Genomic DNA, 22,038 nt, shown 5'->3' on the forward strand with positions numbered 1-22,038 from the left:
CTCGGGGTTGGTCTTGTTTCCCCACTTTAGACATACAATCATTCCTTCCGATCTTCATTCCATAATCATTTCCGATCGCAGCATGTAGGTAGTTTCGCTTGAGTTTTTATTATTACATCTAATCTCTCACATATAAGTAAGAAAAATGCATCCTAATTCATCTGCTTACAATTTTTGCCAATTAATATGTACGTATCTTCGCAATTTAAACTTAACTCTTTGAGTTGCTACTGTATTGAACCGCATTTGAAAATAAATATTATTTGAAAATATCGCAAAACCGCAAAAGAAAATTATAAAAAATAAAGTGGACATAAATTAATACAGAACCTATATGAACGTGAATCTTAAATTTAATTTATTTACTTGTTCAAAGACTGAAAATGGCGACATTATACTGCATAAAAAGATAACATTTACTATCGAAATAGTAAGTGTGGGGTTGGAAGGAACTCCAAGGGTAGAAGAGGGCTTGCTTCTCTTGAAATCAGGTGATGTTACGTTGTGATGTTATTGGCAAACTGCTGAGTCACGTACAGGAATTGAACTCAATCGTGTGTGTTTGATATTGTGACGCTTCATAAGCTTGCATGCTGCGGTTTTTGTGAAACGTGTTTTTGTAAGTTTTATGAACTAATGTATTTTCTTTAAATTCATAGTGCCGAACTGTACATGAAAAGTGTGGTTACCGGGGTATGTGAAACATGATAACATAGAACATTCAAGAAGTGCAGGTGATATACAATAATTGCCAAAAGGTGTGTAAAAGCAAACTATACCTAAATTTCATCATGCAAAAATTTATTTTAGATATAAGATTTTAGTCAAATATTGTCACACGTTCAGTGATGTATCCAGATGATGGGGGGGGGGGATTCGCCCCACCTGAGAGATTTTACATTTCTTAAAACTAAGACATATATGGTAATTATATTACCGTCATGACGACGCCGATAAAATACAGAAATTACATTTTCGAAGTTAATGTGAGTTTGAGAGCATTTATTTGCGGTTAAAAAGTGGCGGTCAAGTAATAAAACGTCTGTTTTTGTATTTATTTAATTTTAGTGATTTTACCTGTTTAGTGATAGAATATATGGAAGATGTAAGAGGTAATTACCTCCCGTGGTTTGTGCGATGGTTATCAATGGGTGGTTCCGCTTCTTTTCAGTCTATTTTTCGATATCCAATTAGTGTTGGAAACCTATTTTAGCGTCAGGCTTGTGAATATGTAATTAATAAAATGTGGACAGTTTTGAAATTTTCAAAGGGGCCGTTGTTGAATACTGAAGACACGGCGTATTGTCCGAAAGATGATTTTGTATGTGTAAATTGTGGAACTTGGAATAAGCGAGTTTTCGTAAGGTCGAGGGTCAGTGATGGATTAGTTTGGTTTGTTCAGACTTTTGGTATGCCTTACATGTATTATTTTTTTGTAGGTAGGTAGATATAGTAGAAAGATAGTTTTTGTACGCTCTAGGATCAGTGACAGGTTAGGTTTGGTTTGTTGAGACTTTTCGTATGCCTTACATGTACTTTTTTTTTTTGGTAGATGGGTAGAAACAGTAGATAGCAAGTTTTCGTAAGGTCAAGGATCAGAGACAGGCTAGCTTAAATTTGTTGAGGCTTCTGGTATGTCTTTCATATGCGTTTTTAATGGAGGGCGCGCTTCCGAACAGGGGCAGCGGCTATATGTATACAATATATAAGTAGGCTATATGTATTTCTGAAAAACCATTAAATATGACTAATTTGCATAATTTTAAAAATTTGAAAGGAAGAAAAAGCAAAAAGAGGCCGCCATGACGTAGACTACTACAGTTTTACCACTACCTTATAACTTAAGGCTACTAAATTTTGACGATTTATGTAGAAACGATATTTAACATTGAATTTATGGGACAATTTTACACAGAAAGAATACTTCATATTCACCATGTTTTACATGCCCAACAATATTGACATTTTTAAGTTAATACCTATATTAACAGTGAGTAGTATTTCTTTAATTAATCCCATTTTTATATGTCCCCTTTATAGACTGCCCCTGTTGTTCGGTAAGATCAGAATTATTGTTTTGCTGTCGGTTCTACCTTCTATGCCTAGTATAAATCATCTTCGGAGGAAAAGATCTAAATTCAGTACTCTGCATTGCAAAAATTAATTTCTGATTTGAACATGAAATGCCATATTTGAACGTAGCCTAGCATGTTTATATAATGAAGTTCCCTCAAAAAGATTTACGAAACTTGGTAGGCCTATCCTGCCGCACACAACACTGACGTCTGAAACCGAAAGATGGAATAACTTTTACAAATGTATGTATGTTTTGGGAGGTCATCAATCACTAATTTGCATAATTTTATAATTAAGAGAATTCATATAAGATAAGTCATTAATGCATTACAAATTCTTTTCAAAATATCACGTACATTATAAAGAAACAGAGAAAGAATACAAAATTGTTTTTTAAGCTTATTAATATAGTTTTGTTGTTTTTCTAAAATTTACGTTAACCCTTAAAAATGCAAATATACACGCGGCAAAAATTAAGTAGGCCTATATATGTATCGCGTTTCATATACTAGATTTCAAATATACATACGACAAAAATTAAGTATACAGTATGCATCACGTTTCATATACCGTACAGTACTATATTTCAGATATACAGTAGACGCGGCAGAAATTAAGTAGGCTATATGTATTGCGTTTCATATACAGTACCGGTATACTAGATTTCACAATTCTACTCAAACATTTCACACAAAATTATCAGTTACATTCTCAACTGTTGTGACTATATCCACCAGAAGAATTTCAAAAGCTCATGGCAGTGCTGTCAGTATCTAGAAAGATAAATAAGCGAATTTTTTTTATATGCCTTGCATATACGTTTTTTGGTAGGTAGATAAATTACTAGAACACAGCAAAAAAAAGGAAAATTTACCAAGAACCATATAGAAGTACTTCCGTAAGCTATGATTATCAAAGATTGTCTGGACCATAACGAAGAAAGGACTGAAACATCATGGTCGTACTACTGAAACGTCATGTTTCTGTGTGAAAATGTCTGACAAATCATTTGAGTATAAAATCAGGAAGGTATTTGGAGGGGTTGGGTGAAACACGAGAAAAATAACAGTAATTTTAATAATTGGAAATAACTTCTAAATTGTAGCAAACCACTCGAGAGATACGATGTGAACATACGTGCTTCTCTGCGACGAGAATTCTGGTTGTTCATGAATCTATTATGGACTTTGTCTGTTGATATAATGTCCCAAGTCAACGAATTCTAGGTCGTCAAATGGCGTTCTACTGTAGCCTATGTGCTTAGATGTTGAGATAAATATATGAAAACGAGATTTTTTGTTTTTTCATATTCAAAGTGTTTCATAGATTTACCAACGTAGTTTTACCTACTACCTGTCAATAGAAAGATCGTCAGTAACATCGAGCTTACTTACTTTGGTGATTGTTTCGAGCTTACTTACTTAGATGATTGTTGTTAACTACTGTATTAACATTCTAGCTACATAAGCATATTAAAATAACGTTAATGTTAATGTTGTGTTTTATTTAACGACGCTCGCAACTGCAGAGGTTATATCAGCGTCGCCGGATGTGCCGGAATTTTGTCCCACAGGAGTTCTTTTACGTGCCAGTAAATCTACTGACATGAGCCTGTCGCATTTAAGCACACTTAAATGCCATCGACCTGGCCCGGGATCGAACCCGCAACCTTGGGCATAGAAGGCCAGCGCTATATCAACTTGCCAACCAGGTCGACAATTAAAATAACGTATCAGTCTTGAGATTTCCGAATTTTTGTCGGGTGTACTGTGGAATAAGACACGGAACTACTTTTTTCGTTGATATTATTTTGTGTAATGTTTATAAAGTTTTTATGACTTCAAGAATCAGTGCCTTCTTTGTGTTTTTCTGACAGTAATCTCACTAAAGGTTTTGATTTTATCTATAAATCGAAACTCAAGTGGAATTTAATTAACTATTACACGATTATAAGAAAGTATATAAAGATCAGAAGAAATAAAATACTCTAATATAATAAAATATTAATTAACTAATTACTAAAATACTAAACTGTCTTGAAAATGTATTATTGTACCATCTCATCATTACAAATATTCCGCTAGATGGCAATAGTGTGTTGTCATCAGCTATTCTCTTGTTACCAGTTGTGCCAACTATACACTCTTCATTGTACTCTATGGACGATTACTAGTCAAAAAGGCTTTTTTGATTGTTTCACTTTTATTAAAACAGTTGTATTTCACTTCAGTTATAAATATAATATTAAACAGTCTCTGATACGTGACTATAATCTCATACAGCAGAAGCTACAATATAACTTAAATAATATAAACAAGATAAATGATAAAAAAGTTTTAATTAAGGATTATGAAATAAACATGAATCATTTTAAAAGGTACAATTATTGAAAGTACAATGTTGGCAAACAAAGGAACAAATGCTAGGGAGGTGATAAAAACAAATGCTATGAAGGTGATACAAATTATAGGATAAGCAGCCATGACTGACTGATAAAATTCTAACGTTGACGATAGTGTGTTACGGTATGTTATTGGCCGTGGTAAATTACGTTGCTTGTAATTTGTAGTGTAGTTTGTAATGTCTTGAGACATATTTTGTAACGGTTATTTTTATAGGTCTATTTGTTCGGTAAGTTGTGATTTTATTATTTATTTGATTGAGGTTTCTATTAGCTAGTACAGTACTACTGTATTCTTGTATATTATGTGGATACAATATGCAGTCTCTGTGACAGGAGCCCACTGTCAATGACAAGGTTTTTCTTCAGTTTAGCGGGATTTACTGTATTTTACGATAGCATAGTAAGAATTTGCGGAGACTAAGAGGATGGCGAAAAATAGGAAATATGGAGAATGCTGGGTTTGCAGCCCTTGGGCAGAAAACTATGATTGAATGAAATTAATGAGTAAACATTTGCATTTTTTCGTATTGTATTCTACAGCTGAGCTGTAGGCCCCTACTGTTTTTAACATACAATTTTTCTTATCGCATTCTGCAGTTGAGTGGTAGGGCTTTACTGAGTCTTACGATGCCATATTCTTAACATTTTATTTTTTCGTATCATATTGTACTGTACAGTTGAACTACAGAGCTATACTGCGTTTTGGATAATATGCTTTTAAAATGCACATTTTCTTCCCTATGATGGTAGAGAATCAGCGCCAAGAAAGTGTCTAGTCATGCGCACATTTTTTTTTTTCCCCCGTATAGCATATTTCAAGTGTGACTTTGCGTTAAATGATTCAAAATCTCCCATTCCCGCGCGCCAATTTGTATATCGTACATCGACAAAATAATATTCAATAGTCTTGTTTAGTGTTTTACCTCTTGGATTGTTGTAAGGTTGATAGGGATGCCCAAGGTTATTGTTGGTTGCTGCTGAACTTGTCACATCGCCGAAACGCAGTTGGAGTCCATCAGGACTTGGACATTCGTCTTCTGGACGGAAGGCAACATCCGGGAACAGATGTCGAACTGGAATACAAACTGGATATTAGGCACATTTCCACTTCGTCCCTACAGCTATCGATGAGAAAGTATAATTTAGAGGAAAGGTTTTTAAGCTGTGTTAAACGATGGTCGGTGCAATTCCTATGTTTTAAACTATGTTTCTTTTTAATTTTATTTTTAAAATGGATATCAAATGCCAAATTGGCGTATCGAAAAATACAAGTGCGTTCTTGGCCAACTTTATATGACCATTTCTCTACTCTAAACTAGATTACTAGATGCCCCCTATAAGTTACGTATTTGAGGCCGGAAAAATATGTCCCGTATGAATACCACACAATACCAAATAACCCCATATTTAATAATAATAATAATAATAATAATAATAATAATAATAATAATAATAATAATAATACGTCATTTATTCTGGCAAAGTTATGGCCGTAAGGCCTTCTCTTCCATTCAACCAGAGGATGAAAATGAAATGCATAATAATCTGTTAACGAAAAAGAAAATTACCTATCAAAGATACAATTGAAACAAGAAAATACGCATAAGTCTGATGAATATCGAACTTAAATACCTACTTGAATTAGATGACAAATTAAATGGTATGATTACTTGATAAACTAGTTACAATAATTAATTAATATAATTGGGACGCTATTCACTTTGAACTTAAAAGCGTTTAAGGTCGGGCAGCACATAACATCTGTAGATAATGAATTCAAAGAACGTATAGTGTCTATTGTGAATGATGAAGAATACGCGGCTATCCTGTGGAGAGGGATTGTGACAACGTAGTGTTGTGATCTGATATATAGATTATGATGTGTGGATAGATTATGGAATCTGAATTAGATACAATTGAAATTAATATACCTCTTATTAGAGTCATTAATAAAAGGATTTTAGCTGAATTGTTGGTCATTAGAGAAGAGAGGATATCCTCTATAAATGGGGTAAGAACCCATTAGCTTTGCTTAGCTTACTTTTCTAATATGTTTGGTTTGGAATACATTTTGGTGTATGGTGCACAAAAATGTTTGATATTTTAGGTAACAGTTTAATTCTGTTAGATGTTATAAAGGTAATTTTAGATTACTTTATTTATGATGCAAGGAATTCAGGGGTTGATATATGCAAAATCTGATAGAGAAGAGAAAGAGAATGTAATCTGCGTGTCGGTCAGCCGAAGGCAAGACAATTCATTGAAAGACGGTGAGATATCATAGAGACGGATATTAACCGATATTACGAGTATATACAAAGTGGAAGAGAAGTAACCCTGCAGATTATCAGAGCGAATAGCTCATGTTGTATGTAACAAAAAAGTATAATACCATATTGGTGGAAAGTTCATAGTTTTCTGAAAAAAAAAAAATTTTTCCCCTCAGATGTTTAACATACTCTTATTTGGTAACTATTGCGAGTAGGATCGTGATTCTTGTCTATATCGATAGAAAATCTAGTAAAGAATCATTTATCCCTCCGGCGTATTTGAATAGCGTGGACAGTTTTCCTGTAAATTTAATTAAAATTCAATTATTTCAAATCACTGAACGGAACGATGCAGTTCAGATAGCAACTTTGTAGCCAAAGAGGGAGGTGGGAGGCAGTTCACGTAGGAAGGCAGACCGAGTTCTCCTGCATCTGTGTTACGAAAGGAAAAGGGACTGTGTTAGTGGCGAGGTTGCCAGACTGCTGGAACTTCGAACTTAATTTTCTAATTAACAGTTCATTTAATCACAAAACGTAGACCCTAATACAGATTTTCTATTTATTTAAGTATACCATGTCGTCCCTTTCAATCTGAATGATTATTTCACTTCCACTCTGTATAAACCGAACGCAGGAATTATGGACACGCTGTAATTTTTGGATTATGTCATAGCTGAGATTACTTAATTACTTGATAGAATGTCGCAGTAGTCGAACTGTGGCTTGATAAGTACTTGGACTAAGTTTTTTTTTAAATTTAGGTGGGGGTAACACTTTTTATTTGTAGAACAGAGTGCAGTATAGAAAATATTTTATTAAATACGTGCACTGGCGTTCAAAGATATCTGACCTACAATGTTCTGATCATGTAAACGAACTTTCTAATCACGGGATAAGTCAGAACTAAAGATAAAACAAATTGGCAAACTTTGAAATAGTTCCGCTAGTCCTCAATATGCGACACTTTTATTGAGACGGGTAAAAAAATGCTGGGGGAAAATGATGTAGATTATAGTCGTTTCGCTGTTATTTCCGGTGTGACTCCTCCCCTTTGCTTACGTCTTAGGAAAAGAAGGCTCTATAAAGTCTAGGTAGGTAGTATCGTTCGCCATTTTTGTTCTTTCCTTGCCAAGCTACCAGATGAGGAATCTATTTGCTTCACCGTTAAACATTATCATGTCGTAGCTCCTATAATATTGATTGTAATTGAGCAAATAATTGAGCGGCAAATAATGTCCTCGTGTGATTTCTGCGAACGCCAACGATAGAGCCAAAATGGCGGGCGACTATATTAAGTATTTATCGAGCCTTAGGAGATTCATTACATCATCACCAGAAAATGACAAGACACACACGTTTAAATGTAGCCGACCTTCAACGTGATTGGCTGCCGGAAATAAGAGCGACGGGACTATAGGTGTAGCCTATATCATTCTCATATAACAGTATCAGCTGTTTCCCGATAAACCTAGTATTTTTACAAACATTAGAGAGGGATAACATTTTGAATTATATAATGCGCATATATTTATGTACTTTGGCGACACTGACTATTATCTTCGCCATCTATTCATAGAAGTAATAACTAAAGAAGCCACACTTACACGACAAATTATCGATCACTCGCTCAGGTATCTTTGAATGCCAGTGTACATGTTTAGTCTAATATGTCCCAATTTAAGTATTCACCGACATGAACATCCAGATTCTTCGCACTGGCACTGAAGAGATTTCAGTGTTATTTACAACTACGACGGAAAGAACAGATGTTATCAATTTCGATAGAAGTTGCTGATTCCTCAGTATTTACGGATGTTATAGACGGCCCACGGACTTTTTTTTTATTTCTTTCCCTTTAATGTTTCTACTGTTATCGTGTTACAGAATTATGATAAAAAAGTAACTTTTTATTAACATAAATGTCTTTAGAAACGTGACAACGAAGCAAACGCATATAAATTTCTAGCTTCCTCTATTTCGATTCAGAGTAGGCTAATTTATTTCCAAGCAATAGCTGTGCATGGTTATTGGTGCAAAATTAATTTTTGGATTGTCTGTAGTGTGTGTAGACGCGAAAAATGATCTAAACTAAAATTAACGATTCTCCTCTGCATAAAACAAACAGGGCGTGTTGCATTTAGAAAACAGGTAGAACTTTTATTTAACGTTTGTATGAGTACTAGTGGCGGATTTATAATTCTATCGCCTGTTGGCACCCAAGAATGTCCCACACCCTTTTTCCTTAGTATATACCCCTCCACTTTTACCCTTGATAAAAATTGGAAAAAATAATCTGCGATGTGTTAGGGATAAACTGACACGTAGAATACGTCACCCACTTTCGGGAATGAAACTACATTTGTGTTGGTTTGAATGTTTTATTTGTATTTGGGTGTACAAATAGAGTGTGTCTGATAAGAGAAGTAATCAATGAAGGACATCAGAACAAAAATAAAGAAGGTAACATGCATATTCTAAATGAGGCAGTAGAGTAAGTGGACAGCTTCAAATACATTCATTCATTTATTTTATTCCATAGATCTTACATGAGCAATGAAGCTTTAAGATGCGGAGTCAAAATTTTACAATATTACAATTACAATTTTTACAAATTTTTATAGTTTTGCAATTCAGTAATTTTCTACAATTTTTACAATTTTGTGCAATTTTTTTACAATATTTTGGCGAGATGTAGTGAGATGAGGTGAGGTCCGAGGATTCGCCAAAATATTACCCGGCATTTGCCTTTTGGTTTGGGGAAAACCTCGGAAAAACCCAACCAGGTAATCAAATCGAAGGGGGGTAATCTAATCAAAGGGGTTGATGCCAAGGACTCGCCATAGACCATCCGGCTTCAGTCCCACGGCTATGGAAAATCTCGGAAGAAACCAAAGATCCAACCCAAGCCCGAACGCAGCTCTGGATCAGCAGCCCAGCGAGTCTGCCGATTGAGCTACATCGATGGCTCTACTAAAAGTATACAATACATAGCCAATCAGATTATTAAATTTACAAACCCAAACGATCATTCATCAGTTGGGATGTACAGTAGTGGCAAAAAAACCGGACCAACCCTTGTAGCTGATTTCAGAGCCTTGTTCACTCCAGAGCACGATAGACTGGTAACTAAGACTTTCGTGGCTCGAATCCTGCCTGGGAAGGAAACTTTTTTTTTTCTTTCTTATTCAAATTTATTCCCAATTCTTTACGATTGCAGCGATATTTTACTACTTAATTAACTTATTATTCCCAGAACATGAATTTTACCATCAATCGAAAAGTATTGGGAATAAATTTGAATAAGGAACAAAAAAAAGTTTCCTTTCCAGGCAGGATTCGAACCACGAAAGTCTTAGTTACCAGTCTATCGTGCTTTGGAGTGAACAACGCTTTGAAATCAGCTGCAAGGGTCGGTCCGGTTTTTTTGCCACTACTGTACTATAAGCAGTAAGATGAGATGCTGCCAAGAAGTCAAAAGGAGGATAGCAATGGCCGAGGAGACTTTTAATAGAAAAAGGAGCATCTTTTGCTGACCTCTGTAAAAAGAACTAAGGAAGAGACTAGTGAACTGATTTGTGTGGAGTGTGGCATTGTATGGGGCAGAAACATGGACATTACGACGAAGTGAAGAGAAGCGACTAGAAGCATTTGAAATGTGGATATGGAGAAGAATGGAGCGTGTGAAGTGGACAGAGAGAATAAGAGATGAAGTTTTGTTGGAAAGAGTGGGTGAAGAAAGAATGATGTTGAAACTGATCAGGAAGAGAAAAAGGAATTGACTGGGACACTGGCTGAGAAGAAACTGCCTATTGAAGGATGAACTGGAAGAAATGGTGAACGGGAGAAAAGTTCGGGGCAGAATAAGATGTCAGATGATAGATGACATTAAGATATATGGATCATTTACGGAGACTAAGAGGAAGGCAGACAAGAAGAAAGATTGGAGAATGCTGGGTTTGCAGTAGAAGACCTGCCCTTGGGCAGAGAACTATGAATGAATGAAAGTAATATATTTTTTCTTCATATGAAGCGACATTCCGAGTCCCAGCTCACAACACATTTTTTTTTTTTACTTTTGTTCACTCAAAGCGTAATGTATGTGTCTATTATCGCTTTAATATCGTAGAACTCACGATTACAAATTAAATAAGTGATCGTACAAATCTCTAGCTGCTCTCGATACCGAGATATTGTTGGGAGAGGCCTCGCTACAGCTTCTTTTATGCGAAACTTCTAGAAACACTTTTGAATTTAGCTGATTTATTAAGCGTGTTACAAAAATGCCGTTATAGTTATTTACGTAACTAGGACAGAAAGTGATACGAGTGAGATGTTTACGGACGAGGCGTTAGCCGAATCCGGAATTTCGAAACGAGTGTGCGAAAGACATTTTCATATTTGCTACGTGCAATATTTTTTTGGCACAACTACATGGAAATTATATGCGAATTAATTAACGTATTAATTAATCACAGGCTATTGAGATTTTTGTACCCTAGGAGTCGAGATTTTTGTACACCAGTGGTCACGATCTTTTAATACTACACTGTCTTTATAGATCTAATATCCTATATTATATTACTATGACAACTTTGCGTTATTCGTGGGGAAAAATGAATCTAACAATGTTTTTGCCGTAGCGTACAAAAAAGAAGAACTTTCTATCCAGTAACGTGTTATGAAAAAGAGCAGTTTCCATGTAGGCGTGCCAAAAACAATAATTATTCCGAAAATGAATCGTGTAATTTTCTCCTAACACTGTAAATGTTCTCCACATTTTATCAACTACAGTAACATCCATAATATATTCAACACAGTTATAGCCTACTTCTATTCATAATAATTATAGCATTAAGATTCATAATATCCAGTAAATTTCGAACAGCATTCATTTTGAGTTTGTTATTATTGAGTTTTAAAGCTCCAATTTTGTTAAAAGATTCTGGGATTGTACAGAAAGGAACTTTAATGTTTTATTAACAAGAAAAGTTCATACAATAAATGAACTATAAATTGACACTTCTTATGTAAAATTCAATCGTCAAATCTTTGTATAAAGAAAGATTAAATATGATCAAATATATGAAAGAGACGGAATGTTTACCAAAGATACATACTCCTTTGATTGAATTGTCAGTTAAACGATTTGACATTTTAAGTTACATAATGATACTATAGATATGGTATGATAATATTCTAGATAAAACTTCCAGTCGTACATCAATTCGGTGTCAGATCACAATTTAAGCGTGTGTATAGTTGTTTCAAAGAAGATTTCAATGTGAGACAATGGTTGTATTTTCAAATTCTAACTTGTTCTTTTTCTTCTTGGCGGTAATAAACATTCCGTTATTTACATGCAAAAGTGTTAATAATCATAAAACACAATGTTTACGTCGCATCGCTGAGCAACACTTCGAACAAACGAGCAGTTTTCTCGTTGCAAAAAGTAATGAGGATGTATACATAAACAGCAAGGAAAACATTTTTTCAGAGAAATCTCAAAGTTCTGACATGTCATCTTGCAGGAATGCAGAGTCTTTAACTGTGATATTAGAAGATCTTTTCGACACCGAAAAATATTCTCTTGCAATATGGTCAAATGATGGAGTTCATAAGAAACGTATAACAGGAAGTAAGTACGATGGATATGTAATAGTGTCACATTGTCAGCACTATGATGACGTAGTAGAGGGAATTTCCAACCAAGTCAAGGAAATGAGGAGATACGAAGATTGGAATCCGAGGGCAAAATTTATAGTCATTTTGACAGAAATATGGACAGACGCGTTAGAAGAGTATTCCACCAAAAAACTATCAGAAAGAATTTTGGGTGTGCTGTGGAAATGGCAAGTATTCAATGCTATCACTGTTGTAGAAGCTGATTGGCAAGACTCCACGAATGTGCAGAACACAAGTGTAAACTCCACACCCATCTTCAATGTGTATACTTGGTTTCCTTATTATCCAGTAGGTCGCTGTGGTGATTTTGTTGATGCTGTATTGGTGGATCAATGGATAGGCCGACCTGGTGACACTGACGGTTACTTTCTTCACAGTGCAACGCTTTTTCCTCCGAAAATTCCCAAAAACTTTCAAGGCTGTCCGTTGAGGATTTCAACTTTCGAATACGGGCCCACGGTTCTAGAGATGAAGAAAAATAGGGATGGATCCATCTACTATGATGACGGAATCGATATAAAAGTAATGTACGAGCTAGCGAAAAGTGCTAACATGACTGTTGTTTTTAGACCGCCTCCTCCGGACAACGGGTTGTGGGGATTCGATCTAGGTAACGGTTCCTGGAGTGGAGTACCCGGCGAGATAATGAGAGGTTTTTCAGATCTCGCTGTTGTTGGAATTTGGTACAAATGCGACGTTATCAACGAACTAGACTGCCTTTCTCCTCACATAATCGACCCTGTGCGATGGTACGTACCTTGTGCGAAGCCTTACCCTCGCTGGATGAGCATCACGAGGGTATTTAAAGTGTCTCTCTGGTTGGGTTTCCTCGTCTCTTATATCATCGTTGCATTTATCATGTGGATTGTTGTGAAGATAAGCGATATGGTGCTTCCGGAAAGTCTCCAGAACAGAGCCTACAATGGACTTGTAAAGTGTTTTATCAATTTCTGGGCCATAATTCTAGAAGAATCCGCATCGAATAATCCACCGCACATAGCTCCCATCAGGTCTGTATTCCTGGCGTGGGTTATATACTGTTGGGCTGTCAACACTGTCTACCAGACGTTTCTCACGAGCTTTTTGATCGACCCAGGACTCCAGCATCAAATTTCGTCCGAGGATGAGTTGTTGGTCTCCGGAATTGGATATGGAGCTCTTTCTGTCACAGAAGAGCATCTCAAGTTTCTAGGCTCAAAACAACGTTATCCACACCGCACTAACTGTCCTTCTCTCAAAGATTGTCTCGATAGTGTTGCTTTCAAAGCTGACTACGCCTTTGCCTTCTCCGCTGTCTGCACAGATTATCAAATTTCAGTCAAGTATATGGAAGCGAGCGGTGATCCAATTATATGTATTTTTGACGAGGTTATTTGCAATCAACTTATAACTATTCCTGTCATGAAGGGCTATCCCAAGAAAGAGCATTTCAATCAAGTCCTTAGACGTGTTTTAGAAGCAGGACTTACTGACAAATGGTTCAATGATATCAAATACATGGCGACTCTGAAACTGGCGAAAGATTTCGAACTTCCACCTGGGGAGTATATTAAGCTGAGTTTGAAGCATCTGCAATCAGCATTTTATTTTCTAATTATAGGCTATATTTGTTCCATATGCACTTTCATTGTCGAATTTGGCTATGGAAGGCGACAAAGAAGAATCTAAGTTACATTTCGTTCTAATTTCAAATGTGGGCTTCCAAATGCAGTTTGTCCAAAAATTGAAAGATTGCTTCAACATTTTTTTATGTAAACCTCCATATTATACTATGATTTTCGCGTCAAAATGCAGTAATTCCCGCACTTATATACCCATTGTATCAAGTTGGTTTGGAAATTCCTTCATTTTTCATACAGCTTTTTTTTTTCTTAAGAAAAAAAAAAAAAAAAAGAAAAAATTCACTCCTTACAAAAATTGTAGGCTCCTGTGAAAACTATATTGAAATACTCATAACATCATTGTAAAATATCAAGATTATTCGAGGAGTGGACTTTCAGAACGCAGTTTTATAAGCTTATACAGTTTCTTTTCTTTTTTTAAGAAAAAAAAATGCAAGAAAACAGCTGTATGAAAAATGAAAAAAAAAAAAAAAAAAACAATGTCCAAACCACCTTGATACCTTGGGTTTATAACAGCAGAAATGGCTGAATTTTGACTCAAAAATCATAGTGTAATATGGAAGCATACATAAAAAATTATATTGAAGTAAGTTTTTAATTTTTGGACAAACTGCATTTTGAAAGCGCACTCTTCATTCGCAGTTCGGAGAGCCACCTAAATGTGCACTTCATGACTACAGAAACAACAGCAGTAGAAGTAGTAGTAGTAGCAGGAGCAGCAGCAGTAGGAGCAATAATAATAATAATAATAATAATAATAATAATAATAATAATAATAATAATCATAATAATGTAAGAGTTCTACGAAACAAATAAATAATTTTATGCTCGTCCATGCCGAAATGTAGTAATTATACACCTGGTAGCAGTCCTTTAATGCATGTCATTAAAGTACACCTACTCATTAAAATACAGGTGTTTTCAGCCAATGACAACTCAGCTTACAGGTGTTCAGCCAATGACAAGTCAGCTTTGTACCTTTATAAAACAGCAACTATCGATTATTCTCGGATATGCAATCGAAAGAGAATTAGCGAAAAGTCACGGAGGCTGGAAATCCAATACTGTCGCAGAAGGTTATGTTCTGTTACTATAATGATTAGCGTTAATTGTAAATAATATTCAAATAAATTAAATTTGTCATCTCGTTTTTCAATGTCGAATTCAATAATCAAGGTTATACCAAGTTTAACGGGATTACATCAAGGTCAATGACATTATTGTTCCTCGGAAAAAATCAATACTTTCGCGTCTGCGCACATCTCACAATTCACGACCTAGAACAAGGTGACTTCCGATCTTGTCAGATACAAATAAAATGTATACATCTGAATAATTTCAAGTTAGAAATATGGTCGAGCATAAAAAGTCGTATGAAACTCGCCTATAAGTCTTAATGGTAATTAAGAAGCTCGTATGAAAATTATGAAACTCGCTTGCGCTCGTTTCATAAACATCCATACTCGCTTCTTAATTACTATCATTATAGGCTCGTTGCATAATGTACTATATCATAATATTTCCGTGTATCCGTTTTTGCTTATTTTGGTGCTTATTTTCACCATTTTTCGTGCATATTTGCTTGCTTATTTTACTGTTTGATTGTGCTTAGAAATCAGGGCTTTACTGATGACTGTGGAAAAATAACTGTACCTAACTTAGCTGAACTCGTGCTCTGTTTAACGTGTTATTATGCTCTGTGTATCTGTTGTAGTTTCCATGAAGATAAATAGAGGCATTACTTTCGGAACGACCCTCGTATATTTATATTTTTCTCTCAGAATATTTCTATGCAGTGAAAATAGATAACTCCTAATCAACCTGTAATAATTTATCACTCTGTGTATTTTTTGCACCACTTGTGCAAATTTAGTGTTTTGACACTTCTTAAAGTATACAATAAACACGCTTGTATGTAACAGAAGTTGTTTCATGTTATTAATTTATATACCTTTCCTTTACCTTCCTTTATTTCAGTCGTAGAATGTTTTAAAAATGAGTGCAAAAGGTCGGTGGTTCTCAACTTGGGGTAGGGGGACCGAATGTCAGTTAATAGGGGCCGTGAACATAATAATAATAATAATAATAATAATAATAATAATAATAATAATTAAACTGTTTCCTTTTTAAATTGAGTATTACACTTTTACTACGCGCCATACTACTTTCGACCAATAAAACGGTACGAAAGGACGTGTTTCAACCAATCATGGCTGTTTATCGCTATAATTTTATCACTTCCCTAGCATGTGTTTGTTTTTATAACTTCCCTAACTTCTTTGTTTGCCAACATTTCAAACTGGAAATTCTTTACGGTACTATAAAACGTGCTTTACGATCGTCATTTCTTTCTCGCATAGTCAACTGAAAATGGCGGCTCCGTTCAAACGTTTTGGTGAAGCTAACTTTAGTGAAATAGAATTTTAGTAAGTCAATTAATATTGTATTGTATTAGATTACGGTACTTTATTTGTTCTAATCTTTATATACTTCTAATCGTGTAATAGTCAATTAAATTCCACTCGAGTTTTGATTTTCTCTAGATAAATCAAAACCTCTAGTGAGGTTACTGTTGATAAATTTCACATTACAATGTTCAACAGTCTACTGTATACCTTACTTGTTAGGTCAGAGAGCCACACTAAAGATGATGGAGAGAGGGCCTCATCGTCAAAATGGCTGAGAAACACTACATTAGGTGATTAATTTAGTATACATTATAAATCGGGGAACGTTATGTATAAATGCCGATTCTTATTGAATGCGCATGTATTTAAAATCTTTGTAGGCCTATATTTTTTCGGTCATGTCTTCCGTTTCAAATAATGCCAGGTATATTTCGCATATTTTTAGGGATTCATGACATACAATCTTTATTTAACTTTGAATATTTAATATCGTATAGAAAATGTTTGTCATTTTGTCAATTTTTACCTTCTCTAAATTCTTATGACTGAGGGACGTTCTCTTTATTAATGTTATCGTTTCAACAGAGCATTATGAGAGTTTAAACTTAAATCATTTAACCGATAGAATTGTTGTTTGTTAGATTTCTGCCAACAATAATTTAATTTGACTCACCCTTGCAGAAGTCGGCATCTATACGAGTATCGCTTCGACCAGTGTCTAATAACGCCAATCTAACAGGACGAAATTAGTGACTTCTATCCTAACAAATTTTTATGTAACTTTGTATATTACAGGTGTATTTTATAAACTCTGATTACATTTGTTTGCTACCTGAAACTTCTTTATAAATTTCCATGAAAATCTATTATATAGGATAAGTTTTTCATTTTGTCTAAATGCTCTACTATAAAGGTGTAGTTCCTCTTGTACGAACATAATCAGAGTTTGTAAACCAAAAAGTTTATGATAGCCTACCTGTAACTTCTGTATAAAGTTTCATAAATGTCTGTTAGATAGAAGTCACTCATTTTGTCTAAATTCACCCTTTATGAAAAGGTCTTTATAACTACTTTCCTTAAAATTTTAGGCGTTTTTGACTTGAAACTCTTCATCCCTTCAAAAATCGCTTCATTACAGTCCTCCAAGTCGTAAGCATGCAGTACAAATGACACCGTCCCATAATCCTGTCTGATTTCGAAGCATTTCGCCAGACTTTGAATAGCTGCCGTCTTGAAACTAAAGGACGGGACGGGATTCTAAAAAATAATTTAAAAATTTAAGTTCCGCACTTTAGGATTTTGCATACGCGTAAAAATTCAGAGGGGGAAGTTCGGGATTTTTTTATGCCTAGTTCAAAATGGAAACTCAAGTTTCTTTGCTTTTTACGTAATTATTATGGCAGTAAACACACCAACGATTTCTCCAGGTTTTCTACATTGAAACCTTTCCTCTTATCTGTCGGAAATGGCTTAAATGTCGAGAACGATCTCTCGACATCACGTGATGTGACTGGCACATACTTTTAATGAGAAATGTTTCGAATTTCAGTGACTGTTTCATATTTTCCACTCAAAATATCAACAATTTCGAGCATTTCTTTATAGTCAGGATTATTTTCTATTACTCGCTAAATTTTGCAGACTCTGCTTTAGCTTGTGATTCAGGAACTGCTTCCAGTGAGTCTTCCGCAGCAGTTTCATGACCTCAATAATACTGACATGACTTTAGTGTCGCAGGTGTCAAAATACATTCATTTTTAGTTCGACGAAATAGAGTAAAAATCTGAATGGCATCTAGGCGACACGTATTTTCGTCCTGGCTGCTGAAGCATTACACTTACACGACTAGTATGTACACAGAGATAGATAGCCTCAAAGTGGAAAACGAAACAATGTCGTCGAAGCTATTTCATGGCCTCAACAGTAGGCCTAATTAGCTCATTATTGGTTTTATTTCTCACAATTTTTATATTTCTTGGAAATTATTATTTTTAATAGAGAGAAATTTTAGAATTAGGGAATAACTAGGGTAAAACAAGGAAAATGTTAATATATGCATTTAAGTAGGTCTATGCGAAATAAAAATATACCGTACATGAATTTAAAAGAGAGAACCCTCGAAATATGCGTTTATGCAAAATAAAGTTGGCTTCATTCGAACGTAAAAACCATGATGGACAAATATCCACTTTTACTTTTTCAGTACCGGTATGTCAAATCAATGAAAACATGCAATTGCACGAAAATCCGCGGTCTAGTCATAACCTTGTTTATTTAGGTGCTGATTATGAAAGAGTATTCGTTATAAAACTGTGTGTGGAATGTGTTCGTATATAAAACGTTTACAATAATACATATAAAATAAAGGAAAGCTTACGGCACATTCCAAAATGACACTGCAAGATAAATAGCCTTTAAAACAAAGCGCAACAGGCGTGGCGTAGGGAGTCCTGACGATTCAGTGAAGCAATATTTCAACTGACCTCGTGGCGCAACGGTAGCGCGTCTGACTCCAGATCAGAAGGTTGCGTGTTCAAATCACGTCGGGGTCAAGTGTAATTTTTTGGTAGAAGTTTTTGTCATTTTAAATAAGTTACATTTTATATAATATGTCAACTTTAAATTTCATGTCCTTTATTGAATTATAATTTGAATTTTGACATCATGTTGGCATATCGTTCACATGTAAGATGGATTAATGAAGGGAGAGAGGAGAGAGGGAGTGAAGGGAGGGAGATTGACATCTTGTGTTACTATTTGTTAGATATAGCTTACTACCACATGGCTTGACAGGTTCGGCCTGCTTCGAATCCTGTGAGATATCGTGGAAAAAAATGTACCGCATATTTTTCTCAACCATGTACTTCAGTTTCACCATTACTAAGGTATTTATTTTCTCATTTCCAATTAAGAATTTACGTCATAGTTTAAAAAGCTGCTTAAATAACAATTTATATACTATTATATTATGTGCTTAGATTTAGTTTAGTTACATATATTGACACTTATGGATATCTATTCAAACATTTCATTTTAAATCAAAATAATTGATGTATGACAAATAGCCTATAATAATGTAACATGAATTATTTGATTTGTTTCTAATGCTTAGTCTTTTCCCCCTTCTTAAAGATAGGTACTATTATGGACTCCTTCCATTGTCCTGGTACAATTTCCTAATCCCAAATAGCAAGTACAAGCGTATAAATTTCTCTAGATATACGTTAGAATATACTTCGAACAATTATTTATGATCTATTGTAAATTTCAGCTATTCATAAATATCTGAATCTTGAGCCTTACTTCTGGCACACATTCTTATTATCTCAAGCAGTTTTTTTTGGCATATTTGAACAAATTGTCGCATTGCATAAATAACAACTTAAATTCATTGAAAACTATAACAGTAATCATAAATGTTATCAGATAATGAATACGATAAATGAATCACGGAAAATGTGAAACATAATTCATTTTAGCGATAATATTTTGGCCGCAAATGTTTTATAACTGGAAATGAGGAATACGCATACATTTCATTTTTCGTCGAAAATGGGATCTTTCAATGGGATGTATCATATGATTTCATAAAATCTATCTGAAAACTTGAACTTCTATCTTTCTTGATAACAGTCCGAATAAAGTGCGATAAAAATAAAAAAAATAGCTTGAAAGTGTTATTTAATTTGTGTGACGTCACACATAAAACTGTTGTTTTTAAATCATACACGATGAATTAATTTTTGCTGCACTTCGTTTTCTCATTCTTGCCAGTTGCTTGATCATCATTTGCTATACAAATTGCTGAAAGTTGCACACGGGGAAATGTTTGTTTTTTGTAACATTGCGTTAATTAAGAAAGTGTGTAGCCCGGAAGAAGTGAAACTTGTTAATCTATAAATGTATACTAATCATTTTAAATGTACGTGTAATGAGAGACGGTAAATAAGGGTTAAATTTAACCCTTTTATACTCAATGCTGTTCAGAATTTAAAATTGAAGGAATTTACTTATGATAGCAAAAATAAGTGAAAAATGAAGCACACGTAACCAAATTGTTTATAAATTTTTCTTTTATAAAATTTGACGGGTACATTTTTATTTCATTTGAAGTCTTAATAATGTGGTACACTATGATTTAATTCTAAATTATTGACACCAAACCATGGTTATCGAAAGAAAAAAAATAACGTGCGAATTTGAAATGAAGTAGTAGAACAAGTGGACAGCTTCAATTACTTGGGGTGTACTATAAGCAGTAACATGAGCTACTGCTAGGAAGTCAAAAGGAGGACAGCAATGGAAAAAGAAACTTTTTAACAGAAAAGGGGGAGAATTTTCTGCGGACTTTTGGATAAAGCACTAAGGAAGAGACTAGTGAAGTGCTTTGTGTGATGTGTGGCACTGTATGGGGCAGAAACATGAACATTACGACGAAGTGAAGAGAAACTACTGAAAGAATTTGAAATGTGTATATGAACATTAGGCTTATGGAGAAAAATAATGAGTGTGAAATGGACAGAATAATAAGAAATGAAGCTATACTAGAAAGAGTGGATTAGGAAGAAAAAAAATTGGCTGTGTCACTGGCTGAGAAGAAACTGCCTACTGAAGGATATACTGGACGGAATGATGAACGAGAAAAACATTCTAAGCAGAAGAGGATATGAGATGATAGACAACATTAAGATATTATGGATCGTATGCGGAGACTAAGAGGAAGGCGGAAGAGAGGGAAGATTGGAGAATGCTGAGTTTGCAGTGAAAGACCTGTACTTGGGCAGAAAATTATGAATGAGTTGGGTCAGGCACTGGACTTGTTGGTTCTTCGTTGATTGTTAGAGGCGTAGGAACATTCACTAAATCGTTGATGCTTTATAACTGAACTGCAGGAGAGAGGTCAGAAAATGTCTTTTTTCCTTGCCTTGCATTACCGCACTTGTTCCTATCTATTCTTTTTCGTTTTCGTTTAGCCCATGATGGTTTAGCTCCTGGTTTCGGCATATTTTTTTTTTTTTTAGCAAAATGCTTCTCAAAAATGTAATTTCACTCCATGGTTTGGACTGTATAACTTCACAATATTACATAGAAGACGCGCTGCTCACCAGCAGCGCTACTCCGATTAATTTATGCATTTGTGAAAATTGGTGGAAACCTCAAACATCAGCTTTATTGCCTACGTGATAACATGGCAACGTACACAATTCCGTAGCAGCAACTTGCAGAAGCTTGTTAAAATGTCCGTCGTACCCTTTCTGTAGAAGTTTCACTTCAAAAAGACACATCGAAAAAACACTTCAATTACTAAATTATTTACTAGAAATTAAGCCTTTCTACTCGTACTGAAGACTACTTCATATAATTACAGAATTTAAAAAATCTAAATATAACTAATTCTCAAAGTATTTCAAAACTTCTGAATTTGTCCTTAACGAGGGAATTACAGTAACCTTTTATTCAAGATGGTGCAACATTAGCCTAAAACCAATACTAAAACTTAAGAGATCTACAGAGTTCTTTCTTGGAGGTTTGTGTAATAGAACTAAACATAAGTTACCTATGCCTTATTATTCTGT

At 34.8% G+C, this 22,038-nt stretch overlaps 2 protein-coding genes and 1 non-coding gene across 3 annotated transcripts in view; 2 read left to right on the plus strand and 1 right to left on the minus strand.

Annotated features, from left to right (window-relative positions):
* Nucleotides 1–22,038, minus strand: part of LOC138695202 (uncharacterized) — a 96,545-nt gene that overhangs the window by 29,643 nt on the left and 44,864 nt on the right. The window contains exon 7 of the mRNA XM_069819662.1: nucleotides 5,404–5,553. Within this exon, the coding sequence (XP_069675763.1) occupies nucleotides 5,404–5,553 (150 nt within the window). The remainder of the gene's footprint in view (nucleotides 1–5,403; nucleotides 5,554–22,038) is intronic.
* Nucleotides 11,589–14,709, plus strand: LOC138694690 (glutamate receptor ionotropic, kainate glr-3-like). The gene has a single exon (XM_069818673.1). It carries the CDS (start codon nucleotides 12,040–12,042, stop codon nucleotides 14,098–14,100), a length of 2,061 nt encoding a protein of 686 aa, XP_069674774.1. The 5' UTR covers nucleotides 11,589–12,039; the 3' UTR covers nucleotides 14,101–14,709.
* On the plus strand, nucleotides 18,943–19,014 carry TRNAW-CCA (transfer RNA tryptophan (anticodon CCA)). Its single transcript has one exon. It is a non-coding gene; the product is annotated as a tRNA-Trp (tRNA).

The sequence above is a fragment of the Periplaneta americana genome, chromosome 2 (assembly GCF_040183065.1).
Source record: "Periplaneta americana isolate PAMFEO1 chromosome 2, P.americana_PAMFEO1_priV1, whole genome shotgun sequence".
NCBI classification, from domain to species: Eukaryota; Metazoa; Arthropoda; class Insecta; order Blattodea; family Blattidae; genus Periplaneta; species Periplaneta americana.

Coding starts and splice junctions, on each gene's coding strand:
- LOC138694690 (XM_069818673.1), top strand. CDS start 12,040: ATGGTTGTATTTTCAAATTCTAACTTGTTCTTTTTCTTCTTGGCGGTA.